This window comes from Ursus arctos, unplaced genomic scaffold, assembly GCF_023065955.2.
Source record: "Ursus arctos isolate Adak ecotype North America unplaced genomic scaffold, UrsArc2.0 scaffold_12, whole genome shotgun sequence".
Classification (NCBI taxonomy): Eukaryota; Metazoa; Chordata; class Mammalia; order Carnivora; family Ursidae; genus Ursus; species Ursus arctos.
Genome location: NW_026622786.1, coordinates 3664457 through 3684669, shown reverse-complemented (window position 1 = coordinate 3684669; position 20213 = coordinate 3664457). Strand labels below are relative to the sequence as shown.

The 20213-nt window shown below is 48.3% G+C and overlaps 2 protein-coding genes across 5 annotated transcripts; one reads left to right on the top strand and one right to left on the bottom strand.

Moving 5' to 3' along the window:
* Positions 1 to 935: 935 nt before the first annotated feature.
* ANKRD34A (ankyrin repeat domain 34A) lies at positions 936 to 19485 on the bottom strand. Of its 4 annotated transcripts, none has more exons than XM_044380300.3 (3): positions 19183 to 19485; positions 3774 to 3837; positions 936 to 3394 (listed from the first exon to the last, which is right to left on the bottom strand). In XM_044380300.3, the coding sequence occupies exon 3, from the start codon at positions 3276 to 3278 to the stop codon at positions 1782 to 1784; it is 1497 nt and encodes a 498-aa protein (XP_044236235.1). In that variant the 5' UTR covers positions 3279 to 3394; positions 3774 to 3837; positions 19183 to 19485; the 3' UTR covers positions 936 to 1781. The 4 variants fall into 4 exon arrangements, with proteins under 4 accessions (XP_044236235.1, XP_057166300.1, XP_048076476.1 ...); XM_057310317.1 differs by lacking the exon at positions 19183 to 19485 and adding an exon at positions 4316 to 4435; XM_048220519.2 differs by lacking the exon at positions 19183 to 19485 and adding an exon at positions 3939 to 4426.
* On the top strand, positions 12148 to 15363 carry POLR3GL (RNA polymerase III subunit GL). The gene is made up of 7 exons (XM_026489110.4): positions 12148 to 12273; positions 12582 to 12711; positions 13555 to 13623; positions 13960 to 14016; positions 14256 to 14329; positions 14456 to 14569; positions 14868 to 15363. The coding sequence occupies exons 1-7, from the start codon at positions 12148 to 12150 to the stop codon at positions 14952 to 14954; spliced, it is 657 nt and encodes a 218-aa protein (XP_026344895.1). The 3' UTR covers positions 14955 to 15363.
* Positions 19486 to 20213: the final 728 nt, after the last annotated feature.

Sequence of the window (20213 nt, the reverse complement as noted above, 5' to 3'; positions counted from 1 at the left end):
CTTCTGATTCCCAATATTTTTATCTTTTTGTTATACCATGCATCCTTAGGTAGTTTTCTGATTTTACCTATTCTAAGTTGGGGGAAAACAGTGAGAAAGAGTGGAATGGGCAGCTCCCTTACATCCCGTTAGAGTGAGGAAGAATTAGAATATATACAGAAACTAGAAAACTGAGAAGTCTGGAGGCAGATTAAGACAGTTACCTTGCTCATAACCTGTCAGGCTGAGTTCCTCTGATTACTCTTACAGACTCATACGCACAGAGATACACACTACACATCCTTTTGTCAGTTGACCATCATGCCATTCCTACCTAGGTGAGGTACTTTTCTCTCTCTTTCCCTACTCTGCAGTGGCTCAGGATGGGGAAATAAAAGTCAGAAGTGGAAAAAAATGGGGGCACCTGGCTGTCTCAGTCAGCAAAGCATGCTACTCGTGATCTCAGGGTTGTGAGTTTGAGCCCCACTTTGTGTATAAAGATTACATAAATAAAAACTTTAAAAAAAAAGAAGTAGAAAAAAGAATGAAATGCACCTGGTGAGATGAAAATTAGAACCCCAAGGAATAACTGGGAACGGTTACAAAATAAGAAGCTTGAAAGCGGGGCAGTCAGTCTACTGGAATATATCTGTTGATGGTGGAGGGAGGTAATTTTTGCAGGAGATACTTTCGTAGAAATCTTAAGTTAAAGAATTTGAGGATGGACATAGGGGAGACTGAGCAAACGAAAGCCTGTCAAATGCCTTAAAACCTTCAGGACACAGGACACTTATCTTTTCTTCTGCAACCACAGTTGGTCGGTTGGTCTCCTGCAAAGAAGGTGGCTGGAACCTCTAAGTACCCCCTAGATCATTATAGCTATAGTTAGCATTACCCTCCCTTCCCATTCCTCATTCCCCATACCCCACACCCTCAGGCAGAAGTGACAAAACAGAGACTTCTGAACACATTTATTTGATATGTCAAGTGGAGAGAGGAGTGATTTAGAGTTACTCCCCACTTCTACCTGTGGGGGTGTTCATAAGCTCAGACAGACAGAAGAGCAGCATAGAGCCCATGACCCACTCCCTGGGAAAATGAGACAACCTGCTGTATTGGTTGGGGGAACAAGGTGGGAATAAAAAGCAGGAAGTTGAGAAGTAAAGCTGAGAGCAGGAAGGGCAGCAGCAGAACTGAAGCTGGGGGTTGCTGCAGGAAAACCCCAAGGAGGGTGAAGAAGATATCCTGAAAAGTGGTTAGGGCTGGAAGCAGGGGTGAACAAGGAGCCAGGCCTGGAGAGAGAAGCAAGACCTACACAATGGGATGGGATATCCAGGAAGAGGGTAGAGTGTGCAGAGTCATGAACGGGCTGTGTTGTAGGGCATACATGGAAAGCAGGGGATTGCTTCTGCAAAAGGGCAAAGAGATTGGAGATTATCCGTAAGTAGGGGTTCCCTACTGCTTCTGAACAAATGCAGGTGACTTTGGGACCCACTTGGGGCCCAAGCACAAGTGGCCCCGTGTGTGCCATTCCTGTGGATGGGTACACAAGTATTCCAATATGCATGTGAAGTGACCAGGACATGAATGCATGTGTCTATATGTCCAGTAAAGAGAGTACTTACCCTTCCCTGCGAATGACAGTACTGTGCTTGTGGACACTTTTTTACCCATGTGTGCGTGCACCGTGCCCAGGAGCACATGCAAGAGACCCCTATGTCCGTGGTGTGTGTGTGAGCTGGTTCTCCCACCTGTCCCATCAAGGTCCTGATCCCCACCCTCCTTGGCTCCTCTCGCTCCTCTCAGCGCCCTGGCTCCCCTGGCCCGCCTAGACTCTGGAAGCCCCCTAGCAGGCGGATCTGCTCAGTCTGCATCGAGTGGCGCCTCACCAACTTGCGCTTGGTCCTGGGAGAGCCTGGCGCCCCCGCCTGGGGAGGGGCGGGCAGCGAAGGCGCCCGACCTCCGGGTTGGGGGCGAATGTCGGGGATGGGAGGGTGGGGGCTGACGTTGAGCGGAGGGAGGAAACCAGGCCGCGTTTGCGCGATGTGGTCCAGGAGCAACGTCCCCGAGCCCCTCCGCTCCAGCAGCCCGGGACTCCGCCTCCGTCCGCTCAGCGGAGATACAGCCCCTGGCAGACTCTCCTGGGACTGGCGCGGGGACGGAGCCGAGCCGGCTGGAGGGAGGGTCAGCGGGGAGGCGCTGTATCGGCGACGCTCCAGGGACAAGCGGCTGCACTCCGGCGAGTCGGGGCAAATATTTCCGGGGGTATCGAGCTCCACCGGCTCCATGCGGCTCAGTTTCTGCCTCAGCCCTGAAGGGGGACCAGACTCCTGAGCTTCTGGCGCGGTGTTTCGGCGAGAAAGAGGACCCCCACCCGTCACTTTCTCCGCCCACGGGGGCGGATCCTCCGGGCCTTCGGTGCTGTGACGTCTGGAAAGACGGGGTCGACCGGTCAGAGTCAGGCCGTTGAATTCCGCGGTCAGGCGCTCAATCCCCAGCCTCCCTTCCGCGGGTGGGACCGGTTGAGGAGGAGCCACTAGGCCCCAGGGCTCGGAGTTGAGCCTTTTGAGTGGTTTTGGAGGGTGACGGGGTGGTTTGGGGAGCGGCTCGGAAGGGGAGGGGTCATCAGGGGGCTTAGGAAGAGGGAATTCGAATACGTCCCGCTTCTCCTCTTCTTCCTGAGCGCGAGGAGATAGCAACCCTCGTCCTCCTCCTCCTCCTCCTGCAGTCTGCAGTTGGATTTCGGAAGGCGACGTGCAGACCCCGGGGCTAGGAGGAGCGGGAGCAGGGTCCTCCACCCCCGGGGACGGTGGGGAATTGAGATACTGCCGCGTCTTCTTGGTTCCCGAGGGCGAGGTGTCGGTGGTGATGATGATGACCTCCGTGCCCTTCGCCTTACAGGCGTCCAGCAGCGTGGCAAGGGTCTCGCGGTCCCCACGGTCCAGGGCGTGGACAAGCGCCGAGGCGCCCGCGTGATCTCGCACGGAGGGGTCTGCACCGTGGGCAAGGAGCAGCGAGGCCACGGCGGCGCCCCCACCCCCGGCGCAAGCGTGCATCAACGCGGTGCGCCCCAGGCGGTCTGCGATGTTGGGGTCCGCGCCTTGCTCCAGGAGGTAGCGTACCATGCGCGCCTTGTTCTGGGGGTCGTCGTAACGGGCCCGACAGGCCGCCATTAGCGCAGTCTCCCCCTGGGCATCACCCTCATTCACGTAGGCGCCTCCCTCCAGAAGCAAACGGGCCAAGCGTAGCTTACCCTGACCCACGGCCCGAAGAAGAGCGTGGCCCTCGGTGTGCAGCATAGCTGCGGCAGGGGCGAGAGCACCAATGGAGCCGGGACTGGGGCCCGCCGAGGATGTCTAGGGGCGTGGGGGTGGTGGCTGGCGGAGGCCTGAGGGCTCAGTGGCGAAGCCAATCCCTGCGAGAAAGAGAGAGATCTTATTTACGGATTCAGGCAGGGAAACTGAGGCACCGCTGGAAGGAGACGGCGTGGGGAGATCTCCACGGCACGGCACACAGTCCTTCCTCTAACTCATGCCTTTGAGCCGCCCCCTCCCCCCAGCGCATGCCTGAGGAGGTGGGAAGGGTGCACCCGCATTGAAGGACGAGCGCGCGTGCAAATGCGTACGTGCACGCGCAGGGATACCGCACCCCCACCCTCACCCCACGGCTTATCAGACCTTTCCAGCATCCCCCTTTTCTTATCCGCACTTGGAATACCCCTTTCTAGGATGCTGAACGCCACCCACCCACACACATGCACCCATACATTCACACACATAATTCCCATTCCTAACCTCTTTTAGGTTGCCACAGCCCCCAAAATTGAGTGGGGGTAGGGAAGCAGCTTGCATTTGGGACCTAAAACGGGTGGGGGGAGAATTGGGGGTTTCTTTTGCCCATGCTATGTTCCCCATCACTCCTTGCTCTTTCCCTCCCAGGCTGTGCGCCCAAATAGATACCTGAATGTCCGCAGGATCTCCGCCGGGCCAGGAGTGAGGCCAGGGCCATGGGGCAGCCTGGGTGGCGGAGCTGGGTTCCCGGGGGCCCACATGGCGTGGGGAGGGGCACCCGGATTCCCTTGGTGTATCTGCGCCCGGGCACCGGATCCTGGTCCCTCCTCCCGGTGCGCCCCGGGCAAGGCGCCGGCTCGGGAGGAGAGAAGCTGGGGGGGGGGGGGGGGCGGAGCTCTGCCTTGCTATTTATAGCCTAGTCTCTGCGGGTGGGGGCGTCGGGCACCAAACCGTTCCCCCACCCATGCACACATAAAGCCTCAAAACCTAGAGGCTCCAATCCTGACTTCTCTTGCTTAGCCGACCTCCCCTCAGCCCCAACAAACCTAAATGTTTCTTAGGAGACTCCTCCGCGACCCAGACTGGGACCATCCCAGTTCTTCGTTGAGCAGAGCCCCATTCTCCGCGCTAGGTGTGTTTATGCGCGCCTGTGCGCCAGATCTGACCTGCCACACACAGCACATGGTACAGTGTGCAGAGAGTTGGAGAGAGGCGATTGGGATCCACAGCGGAGTCCATACTGCGCAGAGAGAAGCAAGAGATCTGGCTGCCTCCTTGTAGTTTACATGTCAGGGAGAGCTGGAGCCAGACACAGCGGTACATCCTCACTCCACCTCCGCCCAAACGGAACACACGGCACAGATAAACTTGAACCTCAGATCCCTTGTACAGACCCCAGATAAGTATGAGGAGAGTGGATATACTGGTCGTTTTTAGCTACACCAGGGGGCATCCCCAGATACCTTCCTCCCCATATTCTTGGAGGGGGAGAGGAAGAGAGAAAAGGGGCAGAGAGAAGAGCGAACCTTGTAACACCTCCCTTTCTTATTGCATCTATTTACACTCGTTCTTGCTTAGACTCATTATTTTTCCATGTTCCTTGAAGGTCTCTATCCAATCGCTCCTTAAGTCTTCTCTCTGCCTATCTGTCGCAATCGTAATCGGTCTCTCTGCTGCCTATCTCTGCCTCTCCTTGCCACCTGCCCTGTCTCCATGGTTACCACAGCTTCCATCTGCATATTTTAGGAAGGAGTTTATGTCCAGCTGGAAGGCATGAGGGGAAGTGGAAGATGAGGAAAAAATCCCAAGGATTTGGAAAACTCACCTGAGATAATTCAGACTGGAAGCCACCAGACACAAGATACTAAAAATAATGTTTCTAGAGAAGCAGGGGGAGAAATATTGCAGGGAAGCTACCCATTTTTACTAGCTACCATTTGTTGGACACCAACTATATGCTAAGAACTTCACATACATTATTTCGAATCCTCAGAACAATGCTGTAAGGTAGGAATCTCCTTGTTGTAGATGAAGAAACTGAGACTTAGTAAAGTTAAGCAAGTTCTCCAAAGTGTCACAGCTCTGTTTCTGTCCTATTCCAAAGACTGGGCCCTTGCTACTACATCTACAGCCTTCCAAGTCCAGAGGCTTCACTCCCAGGGCCATTTTCTCTGACATGTGGGATAGTCTTCTTGACTAACTCCTAGGTTTTAACACCACTCTGAATTATTCTTTCCCTCTATTTCTGGGGCTGTTTTGGTGGTGGTGGTGGTGTGTGTGTGAGTGAGTGTGTGTGTAAGTAGGATTTCTCTACACACACACCCCCCTCATCCACCCTCGCCACCGTGCCCCCTTCACCAAGGGCTAGGAGGAGCCGGAAGGGAATAGAAAATGCAGGAAACACTGGGCTCCTGTCCTGCCTGCCCAACTCTGGTTCTCTGATTCCTAATCCTCCCTCCCCGAAACTTTCCTCCCATCTTCTCACAGACATGGCAGCAACCCACGGTGGGGGGGGGGGATAGAAAAGAATTATTCATTGGTCGTGCTGGAGGGAAGCAGTGTAGGACTAGAGGGAAGGCTGGAGTAATGGAGGGGCCAGGCTGTGAAGTCCGAGTCACAAAAAGACTGATCCCTAACGAACAACCGTTTCATTTATCTGGGGGAGCCCCCTCAACAGAGTCCCTCGGTGAGATCTAAGTGTCAGGTTCCCTCTGTGGACTTTCGCTAGCCAGGAGCTCCCGCATCTGAGATGAGGTCGGAAATAGCCGACCCCTGGTTGACTTTGCAACCCCATCTCCCTTCGCGCCGCGCGGGGCTTCCCAAGCCTGGGTACTGGCTGACTCTCCCCCTCCCTACTGCTCCGTGGCGTCAAGTGGGCGGATCTCCCTGGTAGTCGTCTCCTAGATTGGCCGGGAGAACTCACCAATGGGGAGCTCTGAGAGGCGGACCTACAGCGCCACCAGCTAGAAGAAGACCAGCAAATTTCAAGTTGGCTGCGCCGTGGGCTCCGCGTGGGGGAGGGGCAGCAGGTAAGGCTCCGTCCTGGTGGCTCTGACCTGGTTCTGTCCCACACCTTCCGAACCAGTTCGCCAGGGCCCAGCCGCGAGACAGATAGACAACGCTTTCCGGCAGCCTGTTGGATCTAGCCCCTACACTTCTTTCCCTTTCTCTTCAGGGCTCCCACTGCTGTACTGATTATATACCAGAGAACTGCAGTTTTCTTTCGTGCATAGGGGAGAGATATTAAAGCACAAAGTGAGGAAGGCTCACTTTTGTATCTCTGACTCTTCGCTATGGCATCAGCTTCCCCCGAATCTATTCGTATTATTCCCTTGTCTAAGAGTCTGACAAACTTCTGTTATCTATCAGGACTTAGCTGAAATACTACCTTCTACCTGTAGCTTTCCTGGACTAGCTTTTTCTCCTCCTCCTCGTCCTCCTCCTTGTCCTTGTCGTCGTCGTCGTCCTCCTCCTCCTCCTTCTTTTTTTTTTTTTTTTTTTTCAGAATTAACCGTTCCCCAGTCTGACGATAGTATTTTATGCATACCTCCATTAAAGTCCTTAGTGCGCTAATGTTTCTGTTCTTCTGAGAATATAAGGTTTTGTAGGCAGGTTCTTGTACTTAATACGAAGCGCCCAATAAAAGTTAATTGAATGGAATTGATTGGGAAGGCAGAATTTAAACTCCTAACATAATTGGGGAACAATTAATAAAAGACAAAATACAATACAATATGTAATTAAGATATCTTAAATTAGTGGTTTGTAATAATAATTGCTCCCCCAGTCAAGAGAAGGGAGGAAGCTAGGAGGACTGGGATGGTAAGGGGAGACTTGATGAATCACAAGGTCTCAAGTTTGGAAGAGCCCTCAGAAATCATGTATTCATTCGTTTAACAGACATTTATTGAGCACCTGCTATATGCCAGACATATGCTAGACAATGGGGATCATAGTGAATCCTCTACTTTAAATATGCATCCTTCCTCTGATAAACTATATAGTAAATTGTTATCCAGCTTCTATTTCAAAGAGAACTCCCTATCTCACTTTGCAGGTCATTCCATTTTCGAATATTTGTTCTTCAATTAATATCCAACAAATATTCTAAACAAATATATAGTTCAAGGAAATGCAATCCTCACTTTCATTGTAAAAGAGGGGTAGCTGTCCTGGTTAAGAACACGGATTTGAATTCAGTAGCATTCTTAAAAATAAAGAAAACCATCCCTTTTGGTTTCTGATTAAAGAAGTAGTATACATTTATTCTAGAAAATTTGGAAACACATAAAGGTATAAATCAAAATGCCTATTATTTCATGACCGTGATCTAGTGATAACCATTATTATTACTCTAATATTTATCCTTTCAATCTCTTTTCTGAATATATACGCCAGTGTGTGTGTGTGTGTGTGTGTGTGTGTGTGTGTGTGTATTACATAAATCAGGCTATGGAACAAATACAATTTTATATCATGTTTCCCTACACTTTATATTGTGAACATTTTTTTTTTTGCTTTTAAATATTATTTGAAGTCATTTTTCTTTCTACATAGTGGTCTAAAATGAATATTTGATTTTTCTTGACCATTCATTTTTCATCGGACCATTTAGGTTATTTCAGAAGTTTTGCTACCATAGATAGCTCTATGATGACCATCCTTGTACTTGCATATCTGACTATATATGATGATTTCTTTAGGATAGATTTTTTAAAGTAGGATTATTGGATTAAAGATATGAACATTTAGGGGCACCTGGGTGGCTCAGTCATTAAGCGTCTGCCTTCGGCCCAGGGCCTGGTCCCAGGGTCCTGAGATCAAGCCCAGCATCGGGCTCCCTGCTATTCCTCTCCCACTCCCCCTGCTTGTGTTCCCTCTCTCACTGGCTGTGTCTCTCTCTCTGTCAAATAAATAAATAAAATCTTAAAAAAAAAAAAAAGATATGAACATTTAAGAGGCTGTTGATTCAAGTGGCCAAATTGCTCCCCTGACAGACTTGTATAAACACAATCCTTCTGCTGAGGTATGAGAGGGTCCATCTCAAAAAAACTGGCAGCCCGATTACTTTTTAAGTCTTTGTCAATTTGACAGGTGAAGAGTGGTTTTATTAATCATTCTTTTACCCAGGCGCCCCTTATTAATCATTCTTTTGTCAATTGCCTATTCATGTCCTTTGCACATTTATTCTATTGGTGTGATTTTTTTTTTCCAGTTTGGATTTCCAGGAGTTCTCATATAATGAGTGTTAACTCCTCGTCTTATTTATCATAAATATAGCAAATCCTAAATATTAGAGTGCTCTAGGCCTGAGTCTCTGGATCTCTTCTTTTCTGTGTTCACATCTGCTCCATTAGGCATTACACCCAGTCTCATGGCTCGAGATATTTGTATATTGTTAATTCTATGAGAATGTAAGCTCCATTTAAACTCCATGGGTACAGCGGTTTTTGTTTTGCTCACTGCTCTATCCCTAGCACTTGGAATAGTGGCTGGCATATAACAGCACTCAGTGAAAATTTGTTGAATGGATTAAGATGGTTTTATTATTATTATTATTCCCATTTATAGATGAAGAAACAGGTTTAGAGATATTAAATTAGTTGCTGAAGGTTGTGTAGCTAGGAAATGACAGAACTGGAATTCAAATCCGTGTTCTTAACCACTACATGTACTGCCTTTCTGAAATTTGATGTAATGGTTTTTCTGTATGTTTTGTTGAAATCTGCTTCTTAATGATTTCTACCACAATACAGTTACTACAGTGAGTATCATCATATGAGATGTTATTTGGGGGAAGGAGAGTACAAGGATGAGCTCTAGAGAGGGTTGACGATAAGGAAAAGCAATTTGGGACCAGATTATGGAAGACCCTAATTATCCTCAAGAGCTTAGACTGAATCACAGTCTTCAATAGAAGAGACACACCGTAAATTCCTGACCTGAGTTGGGTAGAGATGGATGGTTTATGGTTTTCTAACCACTAGTTTATTGCCTCAATTAACTAAAATTTTGTCTTCCTTTTACCCCATGTCCTGGGGGGTCGCTCGGTTAGTGTCTGGAAATGGAGTTTGATTTGTCTAACCTCAAAACTCACAGTCTTTTCTTAACTCCTCTGCTTTGCAATCAAACCAGCTCCCATCTGCACTGCTAGAACCGTGTCTGTCAGGTGGAAAGATACCTAAACCAGTTGGTTAGAGTGTCCTTTCCCTTGAAAGGGTCTGAAGACATGCTCACAAATTCTTTCTCCTTCTCTAGTGTCCACGAGACATCCTTTCTCACCTAATATGTTCTTTCAATCAGATCACAGTTTAATCTATTAGCTAAGAGCCATTTTTTCCTCACATTTATTATGTTGAGCCTAAAACTTTCCAGATTCCTCAGACACACGTTTTCCCACCCTCTCCTTCCTACTCCATATTATTAATCTCATCGACTATTTTGTTGCTATATTTTTTAATTTTTAAATTATTATTTTTCTCTTATTACAAAAGCAATACCTATTCAGTATAGAAAACAAACTTTAAAAGACACATAACCCCCCCAAAAAAACCCACAAATCCCATCAAATTAGCCAACATTAATTTTCGATGTGTATCCTTCAAGAACAACTTTTTTTCGTCATAAACGTGTATGTATGTGTTAAAAAAATGTGTATGTGTGTGTTTGATAAAATAGATGACCTTATATATATCTCTAAATCTTTTTTTTTCACCAACTTGGGTATTTTGTTGAGCCATATATTTCTTGTTTAGAGTATTTGTTGTATATTAATTGAAGAACAAATATCCAAAAATGGAATAACTTGCAAAGTGAGATAGGGAGTCCTCTTACTAAAGATGTTTAAATAGAAACTGTATAATAATTTACTAAATATGGTTTATCAGAGGAAGGATACATGTCTAGAGTAGAGAATTCGCTATGACCCCCATTGTCTAGCATTGTGTCTGGCATATAGTAAATACTCAATAATTATTTGTTAAATGAATGAATACATGATTTCTGAGGGCTCTTACAAACTTGTGACCCTGTGATTCATCAAGCCTCCTTTCACCATCCCAGTCTTCCTAGCTTTCCCCCTTCTCTCGTCATATTAAGGGTATGTACCCTTACTAGCAATGTAATTTAATATTGTTCATGTTGACCATGGTCACCAGACTGAAGTAGTGTTTGTCCAGTTTCTCCATTAGAGTTACTCTCCCCTTTCCTAAGCTGAATTAGACAAAATTCCCTATATATAGCCCACACTTAAGGAGTGAAAAGTTATACTCCCCCTCTTCAGGGTGGAGTCTACATAGTTTATTTGGAATTCTACCTGAGAGGTTTGTCTTTTCTCCCCCATGTATTCACTTATTTAATCATTTGTTTATATCAGTGTGGACTCATGGATATTTGTTTTAAACTTTGGGGTTATAATCTAATACTATCTTATTTTATTCTCAAATTCTTCCAGCTTTGGCCATTGGGAGCTCTTTCAGTTGACCCTTATGCCCTTTTGACATAGCCCCACCAATGTATGTGTGTGTGTAGTTGTTTTGAGTACTTCTTTGCTTTCTGGCACTAGAAGATGCTTCCAGCTCACTTTATATATTTTCTGCCCCAGCCCTAGAATCAGCCATTTCTCCAAGAAGCTCTGGTTCCTTTTGTTGGAAAATGGTATTAGAAACCAAGATCTGGTTGCTCGGTGTGCTCTCTGTCACTGGAATATCATGTCTTGCAAGTTTTATTTTCATGTGGTAACTTTACCCTCCATCCTATCTTTCAATTCATCAGAGTTGATCACTATGGGATGGGCTTCCTTGGGGGAGAATGGACACCCTCTCTCCAGGAAATGCCCCTGGAATTTAAATGACTAATAACTTACAGAGTGAAGTACTGCATTGGGAGGGAATTTAGACCACGTACTTCTATCGGGCCTTCCAGTTCTAACATTCTGTGCTTCTAAGTGGTGTTTAAAAAAACAAAAAAATGGGGGATGCCTGGGTGGCGCAGTCAGTTAAGCACCTGCTTTTGGCTCAGGTCATGATCCCAGGGTCCTGGGATCAAGTCTCGCGTCAGGGAGCCTGCTTCTCCCTCTCCTTCCCACTCGTACTCTTGCTATCTCTCTCTCTCAAATAAATAAAAATCTGTTAAAAAAATTTAAAAAATGGATTGTAATGGTTCTCCTCACCCCCACCTCCCACCACTGACTTATCCCTGTGCCCCATAGTGCCTGGCACACTACCTTTTCCATTATAGATGCTTGATAAATGTTTTGCTGAAATTCATTGCATTGGGTTGCACTGGGGCCTGGTTGGGTGTGGAAAGCCAGGGAGACAAAGAATTCAAAGATTATATGGACATATGCTGATGATGACAAATTCCAAATTATCTTGGGGACGGAGGGAAGTTTTATCCAAGGGTCTAAGCACTTCCACCCTTTATAAATTTATTTGAGAAAGGGGGGGCAGAGGGAGAGAGAGAACCCAAGCAGACTCCCCACTGAGCACGGAGCCAATGCAGGGCTCCATCTCATGACCCTGAGATCATGACCCTGAGATCATGACTTGAGCAGAAATCAAGAGTTGGAAGCTTAATCCACTGAGCCACTCAGGCACCCCCACTTCCCCTTTTGTTCTACAGTTATACTATTTTGCAATTATCTGTCCTGTTGGGACCATGTCTCATTCACATCTGTATTTCCAGAAATACCCTGCCTGGTACAATGCCTTCTCCATCAAAATATGTTGAATTACACTGGCTATTTGGGTCCTAAGGAGAAAAAATTGAGTGTCCTGTACCTCTCTGGCTTCCCATCATTCTACTATACTTTTCTTTTTGTTTTTGTCTTTATCAGGTTTTTCTCACTGGATCACTATATACCCAGGCCCCCTCCACCATGGCCAGTCGGGGTGGGGGCCGGGGTCGTGGCCGGGGCCAGCTGACCTTCAACATGGAGGCTGTGGGCATTGGGAAGGGGGATGCTCTGCCCCCACCCACCCTGCAGCCTTCTCCACTCTTCCCTGTGAGTATCTGCCTCCCTTGTGTGACCCTGGCTGACCATATATGATCCTGGATTCCTCGTGGGCCACCATAAAACTCATCTTGCCCCTTCCTGTCTCTATGCTTCCAACTCACATGGGATGTTTTCCAGGCAAAGTAGTTTATTACACCCCCAGCTCCCCGGCTTTCAAAATGCTGTTGCTCCCCCCATTTTTCTTTGGCCCTCTGGTCAGTGGGAGCATTGCATTGAACTGGGGGGAGAGACCCTTCTAGATTTGTGCTCTAGTGTGTTTTTTTTCCCTGAACTGACCACTGCCCCTGCTTCCTTAGCCCTTGGAGTTCCGCCCAGTGCCTCTGCCCTCAGGAGAAGAAGGGGAGTATGTCCTGGCACTGAAGCAGGAGCTACGAGGGGCCATGAGGCAGCTCCCCTACTTCATCCGGCCAGCTGTCCCCAAGAGAGGTCAGTTGGAATGCTAGCATCACATTCTGAGCGCCTTTCCTGAGTAGTACCCTGTACACAGCACCACAGGGGCCAGAGAAGCCAGACGAGGTGCAGGAAGCTCACTGTCCAACTGGGGAGATCATAACAATCACCCCTGCCTTTGAAATGCATTCGAGTATTCACGGTTTGCTCTGAGTCTCACGACAGTCTGGGGGTAGTAGGAGGCGAAGCATCACGTGCTCATTTCATAGGTATAAATGGAATAGGTCGACATTATGAACTGGTTGGACATCACAGGCACCAAACAATCAGAAGGGAGGCTGATGCTGGGTGTCTGAGAAGCCTTCCTAAGGTTAGCAGGATCCTGGAGAGGTCAGGGAGACCAGAAGGGGCCCGAGAAGAGGTGTCACTTGGGAGGCTTGGGACAGTGGGTATGTACCGGCAGGTGTGGAAGTGCAGTGTTTGAGTGTATTGACAAACAGTGCTTTCCAGTCGAAGCCTTAGAAGCTGAAGCTCAGAGGGATGAAAGACTTGCCTGGAAGCGCCATTAACGAAGAGTAAAGGGAAGGCTTGAACCCTGATCTCTTGCTCTCTAGTATACTTTCCAGTGTACCACACTACCTCTCAATATGGCCGTGCCTTTGGGTTAAGAGAGATGACCAAAACATTGTAATTTGGGGTGGCAAAGGGACAAGGCTGAAGAATGTTGAAGGTCCTCATGGAAGCTGACCCCCTGGGTTCTGGGTTTGGGGTGAAGGAACAGACAATGCCTGAGTATTGAGAGGGCTGGGCCCTTAGGAACAACCCTGTTCCAGGGCTCGGAAAGGATAAAACTTTGACCCTTGGCCTCTGACCCCTCAGATGTGGAGCGTTACTCAGACAAATATCAGATGTCAGGGCCGATTGACAATGCCATCGATTGGAACCCTGGTAGGTGATGGGCCCTTTCACTGTCTGCCCTTTTTTAAAATCCCCAAGATGCCACCAGCCCATCCACCTTTCTCTGTCCCCAACCTCCAGTCTATTCAGTATTCACAAACTGGACCCGAGATGTGCTCCAAAACGCTCTCCTGACTCTACCTGAAAACCTATGAAATAGCCCCACTTCCCTGGAGACATCCAAGCTACAGTTTTGTTCTAAGCAACTTTGACTCACCCCTTCCTTCCTCACCATTATCCTGTCTCTTACCTCTCCTTTAAAACCAGTCATTCATAGGAGACCACAGGCAGGGTCTTACTGACTTTTACGTTCCCACTGGTTCCCAGATTGGCGGCGTTTACCCCGGGAGCTAAAGATCCGAGTGCGGAAGCTACAAAAGGAACGTGAGTGTACCTGGGAAAAAGAGGCAGAAGAGAGATTTCCTTCATCAGCTGGAGGGCCTGAGGCTGTGGGTGGTCTTGCCCGCCCTTCCAGTTCCTACCCTTTCCACCCAGTATTGTAGCTGGATGCTGTGGTGGCCACATGAGGGCAGCAGAGTGACATCGTCTCTGTGAGAGGGTGGGGTAGAAAGCTAATAGGGAAGTTTGCTCTCTGATGGTTCACCTTTTGATTCCTTGATCAGGGACCACCATCCTAATTCCCAAGAGGCCCCCTAAGAACACAGAAGATAAGGAAGAAACAATACAGAAACTAGAGGTAAGGAGGAAATGTGCACAAAGACCACCTGGACCCTAGACCCATTCCCTGTCCTTTGGCCCATATGTGCCTCACTCCCTTTTCTGAGCCGAGTCTGAGTTTTCCTTCTATTCATCTCCACATAAGACCCTGGAGAAGAAGGAGGAAGAAGTGACTTCAGAGGAAGATGAGGAGAAAGAAGAAGAAGAAGAGAAGGAAGAGGAAGAAGAAGAGGAGTATGATGAAGAAGAACATGAAGAGGTGAAGGGGCTCTCCTTCCACCCTCACTTCCCATCTCTTCCTCATCAGTTCTGGGGGTCTCAACTCTGTCCACCACGGATATTCTCTCTAGAGGGTTGGAGAACCAAAGGAGATATCCCCCAGAGGATAGTGCCCTCCACTTCATGTGTCACTAGGCTCTTCTCAAGAGCAAACTGCAGCCAGAAGGGACTTCCCGGGCCTGGGATGGTTTCATGGGGAGCAGAGGGTCCTGATACACCGGGGGGAAGGAGAAGGCTTAAAGCAAGCCTGACTTTGATTTCTTTTTGTTCTGTTTCAGGAAACTGATTACATCATGTCATATTTTGACAATGGAGAGGACTTTGGGGGTGACAGTGATGACAATATGGATGAGGCTATATACTGAAGAAGGACCCTGAACACCTTGGACCTTCGGGTCTTTTTTGATTTAAGATACAGAGAGTAACCCACCCTATTACTTGGTTTTGTGGACAGGCAAATCATTTGCTTAGAGTCCAGATACACTGTTTGGCCCTGGAGATAGGAATGGACAATGATGACAGCTCTCTTTTCTACCCTTCCCCTCCCTCTACCCTTGTATCACCTTTGATAGCTTGGGAAAAGGGCAAAGGACCAATGTCTTAATTGTATGAAGGAAAGAAAGAAGGGTCAAAGAAACACTGGAGTTGTTAGAGCTGAGACAGCTGTACATACGCCCCCACCCACTTTTTTATAGTGAAAGATAGTTGGGGGTGTTTGCAGTTAGGAGGAGTAAGACCAGCTTTATGTTTTTAAATAAAATGTTTTTATCTGTCTCTCTGTCTAGGGTGAGGCCTGGTGGGAGAGACCTGGAGGAAAGAAGCGAGTGCCTAGCTGGGCCATTCTTTCCTTACCCACCAGAGTCCAGTGTGACACACTGGGGGTTACAGCCTTCCTGTCCTTTACCCCTTCCCTCCCACCCCCATGGTGGGGCACAGACTCCCAATCTAGCCCTGCCAGGGAACATTCTATGAGGCTGCACAGAGTGAGTAGTAGAGAAGAACAACCCATGCCCTGAAGAGCCGTTGGCTTCTGAGCCTCTGGTCCTCAGGCTGTGGAACACAATTATCTCTTTTCACATGTGTTCACAGGGACACGGGCCCTCTCTTTCCCACACTTGACCTTGATCTTGTCCTTGTTTACAAGGATAGATTACAGCTATTTTTGTGAGAGAGAGTCAAGAAAGCTAGGTGCCGGGAGGGAGTAGGGAGGAGGTGCTGATTCTGCCTCACCACACACCCTCTTCCAGGCCCCGGGGACCCCACATTGAAAGATAGTTCTGTGCAAAAGGAACCCCCATTCTCCACTTCCAGAAGCTGCTTTGTGGCTGAGTTGCAGTTTCTCTTTTGGTTCTTCCTTTGTGGAATTTAGTTAGCCTTTCTTACTCCCTTCTCGGAGTAGAGGGGGTAGGCGGTATTGCTTTACAGGAAGTAAGGAGGGTGGGGAGGAGGGGAGTGACTTAGGGACACTCACAGCTCTGAGAGATGCTTTCTCGCCCACACAGCTCTCCCTGGGGTGAGGTCACTTCCCTAGGCTCTGATTGGCTTCCACCGAAGCCCTCGATGAGCTGATTGGTTCCAGCCACTTGACATGCAACAGTCACGGGCGAGCTGCGTGTCCAGAATAGGGACTGAATAAGGAGGCAAACACAGATAGCTGGGATGCTGTCATAGCGACCCTACTAAACATTTGAAAGTCATAAAGAGGGGGTGCAAGAGAACCTTCAAGAAATTCTCCAACCGTATTCAGCCAGGCGTACTGAATTCCATACTGCATCAAGTGATAGAGACTGGCAATTTCATGTTAGCTATTTCTGACCCCATTGTAAAAAATGAATAGGGGCTGTGACTCCGTTGAGGGAAAGCACCTTGAAAGCTTGGTTTGGCTGTGGTAATAGGTGTTATGGTAGAGGCAGCCAAGAGAACAGAGAAGGAAGCAGGAATTGAAAGAGGACTTTCCAGAGTTATTGAGCAATTTGTGGTGATTGGTGTGTTTCCTTTTCTAGCTCTGCAAGGTGTTAGGTGAGTGGAATGGTGAGGGAGGGGCTGAGGGACCTGTCACAGGGGTTTCCCATAGTGACACTTTAGCCTGTGATTGTGGCTGTGGAGAAATCAGCAAGAAACAAATGTAAAAGACACTGAAAAAAATCTCCTTTTGTCTCCTGTCCTCCTCCCCCACATATACCAGCCCTAACATGATCAATTATATTTGTGTCTATGTTGGGGCCATAGCCATCCCCCCAAACCCCACCTAATGCCAGCCTGGGAACAAAGAAGATTCTAGACAAAAAAGAGTAGAGGAGGGCTGGAACACACTCCTGCTGCCACCACTATATACATACATCTTTTCCCCATGAAATGGGAGAAAGGAGGGCAAACGTTAGTGACCAGTTGGGTTCAGTTGTACTGCCTCAAAAACAAAGTGTCAGAAAGATCAGACCATTCTTGGATTCTTTCCTATCTGGCGTCCTGCCACTCTTGGCAGGTGACCTTGCTGAACAAAGCCAGAGACATGGGATCTAGCAGCTTCCCCAGATTCCAGAACAGTTCCAGGCAGAGTTAGACTGTTTCCATTGACCTCTCCCCTACTTTCCATAGGTTCCGTCGGGCAGGCTGAGGCTGAAGCCTAAGGTCCAGTCACCAGTCATGACTGCTTATTTCTCTGGAGGACCACCTGAGAGGTTAGAGGTTGAGGATCTGTCTGCAAACGTTTAGGGAGGACCCACACAGTGCTCGCTCAGCCCTGTGCTACCTGCCTGGTAGGGCCTGCTTATGTGGAATGGGTTGTTCCCACACCCACAGCCAGGCCCGTGCTGGCCTCAGGCAGGGTGGGTTCTCTGGCAGGAATCCTACCCTTCCTTACTCTATGTTCCATCTGTAGCTTCTGGTCCCCTCCCACCTTGGGCAGGAAGCTTGAGAGTGGGGTCTGCAAACTTCCCAGGGACTCGAGTGGTTTGAGGGACAGCTGAATGGAAAACCTGGATGCAACACGTTATTTAGAAGACTAGGAGTGGAGACCCAAGAAAATTGGAAGGTCAGATATCGGGTGGATAGGGCACCCGTGGTTTAGTGAGGAAAAGACAATTATTTCCCTCAATTCATTTTTATTGCTGTTTGAACTTTGAAAGGAAGGAAGGGTGGCCTGTAGGCGTAGGCTAGTTGAGCACTAAGCCAAAGGGAAGGGCTGCTGTCTCAAATGAGCAAAGCACTAGTTATGGTCATATGTTTATGGAGTTACGGTTTATGGAATTTCACCGCCCCACAGCCTTGTGCCCTTGGGAAAATCATGACAAGACTGCAAGCCTCAACTGAGACAGAATTTGGATTAGAGACCCACTAGGAACCCTTCAAGCTGATGTTGGTCCACCTGCAGGAGTCTAAATGGTTTTGAGAACAAAGGTCAGGACGTGTCCAGCTTTTGCTGAACTCATTCCATCCTCTGGATTTCCCCGCCTATTTTCAGCTTGGGCAAGCTAAAGATACCTCAGGCATGCAGCCAGTCCTTTCCAAGAAACGGCCTCAGCCCCAGTAGCAGGAGGATCAGCAATTCTATCAACTATCGAGGGAGGTGACAACCCCTGCATCAGAGTTCAAGGTCACAACCTGCAGGTCAGGACTCACATCAAGCAGTTTGGAGAAATTTCTGACTGAGGAAGGGGCTGGTGGGGCAGGGCTTCTTCATCTCCTGTCATATATCATGTCTGGCCAGAGGACAGAGAAGAGAAGTGAGCTAGACAAGAATAGCTCAGTTAGCTAATCTGGCCAGACCAGTGGTGACCCCTTCTCCATTGACCTTTCCCCTACTGAGCCTCGCTATCTCCTTAAGTTCATTTGGGACCAGAGAGCTGAAAATAAGAAGTTCTAGTATCACCTCAGAAAGGCCTTTGCTTTATCTCCAACAGAACTTAATTTGCTGTTTTGTATCCTAAAGGGAAGGGAGGTTCCCCCAGTCACCCTAATGGGACTCAGTGGGGAGACAGTGATCCAGCCCTAACTGCAGGACCTGAGAGGCTAAGGCCCGAGACTTTTTTTTTTTTTTAAGATTTTATTTATTTATTCGACAGAGATAGAGACAGCCAGCGAGAGAGGGAACACAAGCAGGGAGAGTGGGAGAGGAAGAAGCAGGCTCCCAGCGGAGGAGCCTGATGTGGGGCTGGATCCCAGGACTCGGGATCACTCCCTGAGCCGAAGGCAGACGCCTAATGACTGAGCCACCCAGGCGCCCCAAGGCCCAGGACTTTTAAGACCTTTTTAAGGTCCAAGGATTCCTCGGACCCGGGCCTGACCAATGCAGGGAGAGGCTATGTCGCCACGACCTTTGGGTCTGGGACTATTCCCCATTCTCAAACCCCTCCTCCTCCCTGGATCCTCAGCTATGAGCTGGGCTTCCCAAAACTTGGACCCCTGCCTCACCCCGAATCTTCCCCATCCTGTGATTCCATCTCTCTTGGTATATAGTGGTCAGTGGAAAATATCCAAATCCTGTCTTTGACATTTCTTTGTTACATTCAGGGCAGCATTGATAGTACTGGAATAGGAGGGAGACTAGTTAGACCTGTCTTTGCCTTACCAGAGAGGCTGGGGGAATAAACTCACCCAAGTCAGGAACACAGATCTGGGGTATTTCCTATCTTGGGAAGAGAAGAGATGAAATCCCGTTTGGACAGGGAAAGGAGCCCTGGTACTCATCCTCGTTCTGGTCTTCTATGGTGGGAGATGTAGCCATTCTGGAAAGACGATTCCCTCATCTAAGGAGGTCGAGGCAACTCTTTCACTTCATTTTTCTGAGGCAGGGGAGGTAAGAGGAAGTGAAACAAAGATGGGCTCAGTGGGAGAAAGGCCAAATGCTGACCAGCCCTGTTCTCAGCCCTCTGCTTCCTGTCCCCAAGCCTCTCTCCTGGCCCCTAGACAATCTTTCCTGTCTAACCATACTTGGCTGCTCTTAGCCCCTCACCTCTCCCTTACTTGGCCTGGCTCCTGTTTTGAGACTTGCTTTTCAAACCTGAGCCACCACTCTAACACCTGTCCAGAGATATCAGGGATGTCTACAAATTTCCCAGGAGCTGGACTGGGCCAGGTCAGGAGGTGTGATTTAGGGCCAGAAGGAGCTTATCACTCACTCATTCTTCTAGTCTTTCATATTCTTTTCCTCTTGTTGACTTTCTCTCCGTGTCTTTCTTTCCATGTCTCTCTTTGCCTTGTGTCTTTAGCATTGTGGTGCCTAACTTGGGTTATTTATGGGTGATGTAGTGAGGAATATTTGGAGTTGCGAATACACACAGTACATCTTCCAGCGTTTCAATTTACTTTTAAGATTTGGTGGAGGAAGATAAAATTATTTTCATGCAAAACTACACAAATATACTGTGCGGTATAAGTCGAAATTTGCACTTTTAAACATTAAATATGTACTTCAACAATATTTTTGGCTTCTGACAGGCGACTTTGGAGTGTTCCAGAAGCCCTGGAGAAAATGGTTCATTCTCCCTAATCTTAGGAGGTCCCTCAGAGGAAATATTTGAGAAGATGTCCTTAGAGGGAACAACTTAAGACAAACCTAAACACTAGACGGAGTCAGGCAGGTATAAAAGGGTGAAGCAGAGGAGTGTGGTACAACAGAGAGTGGT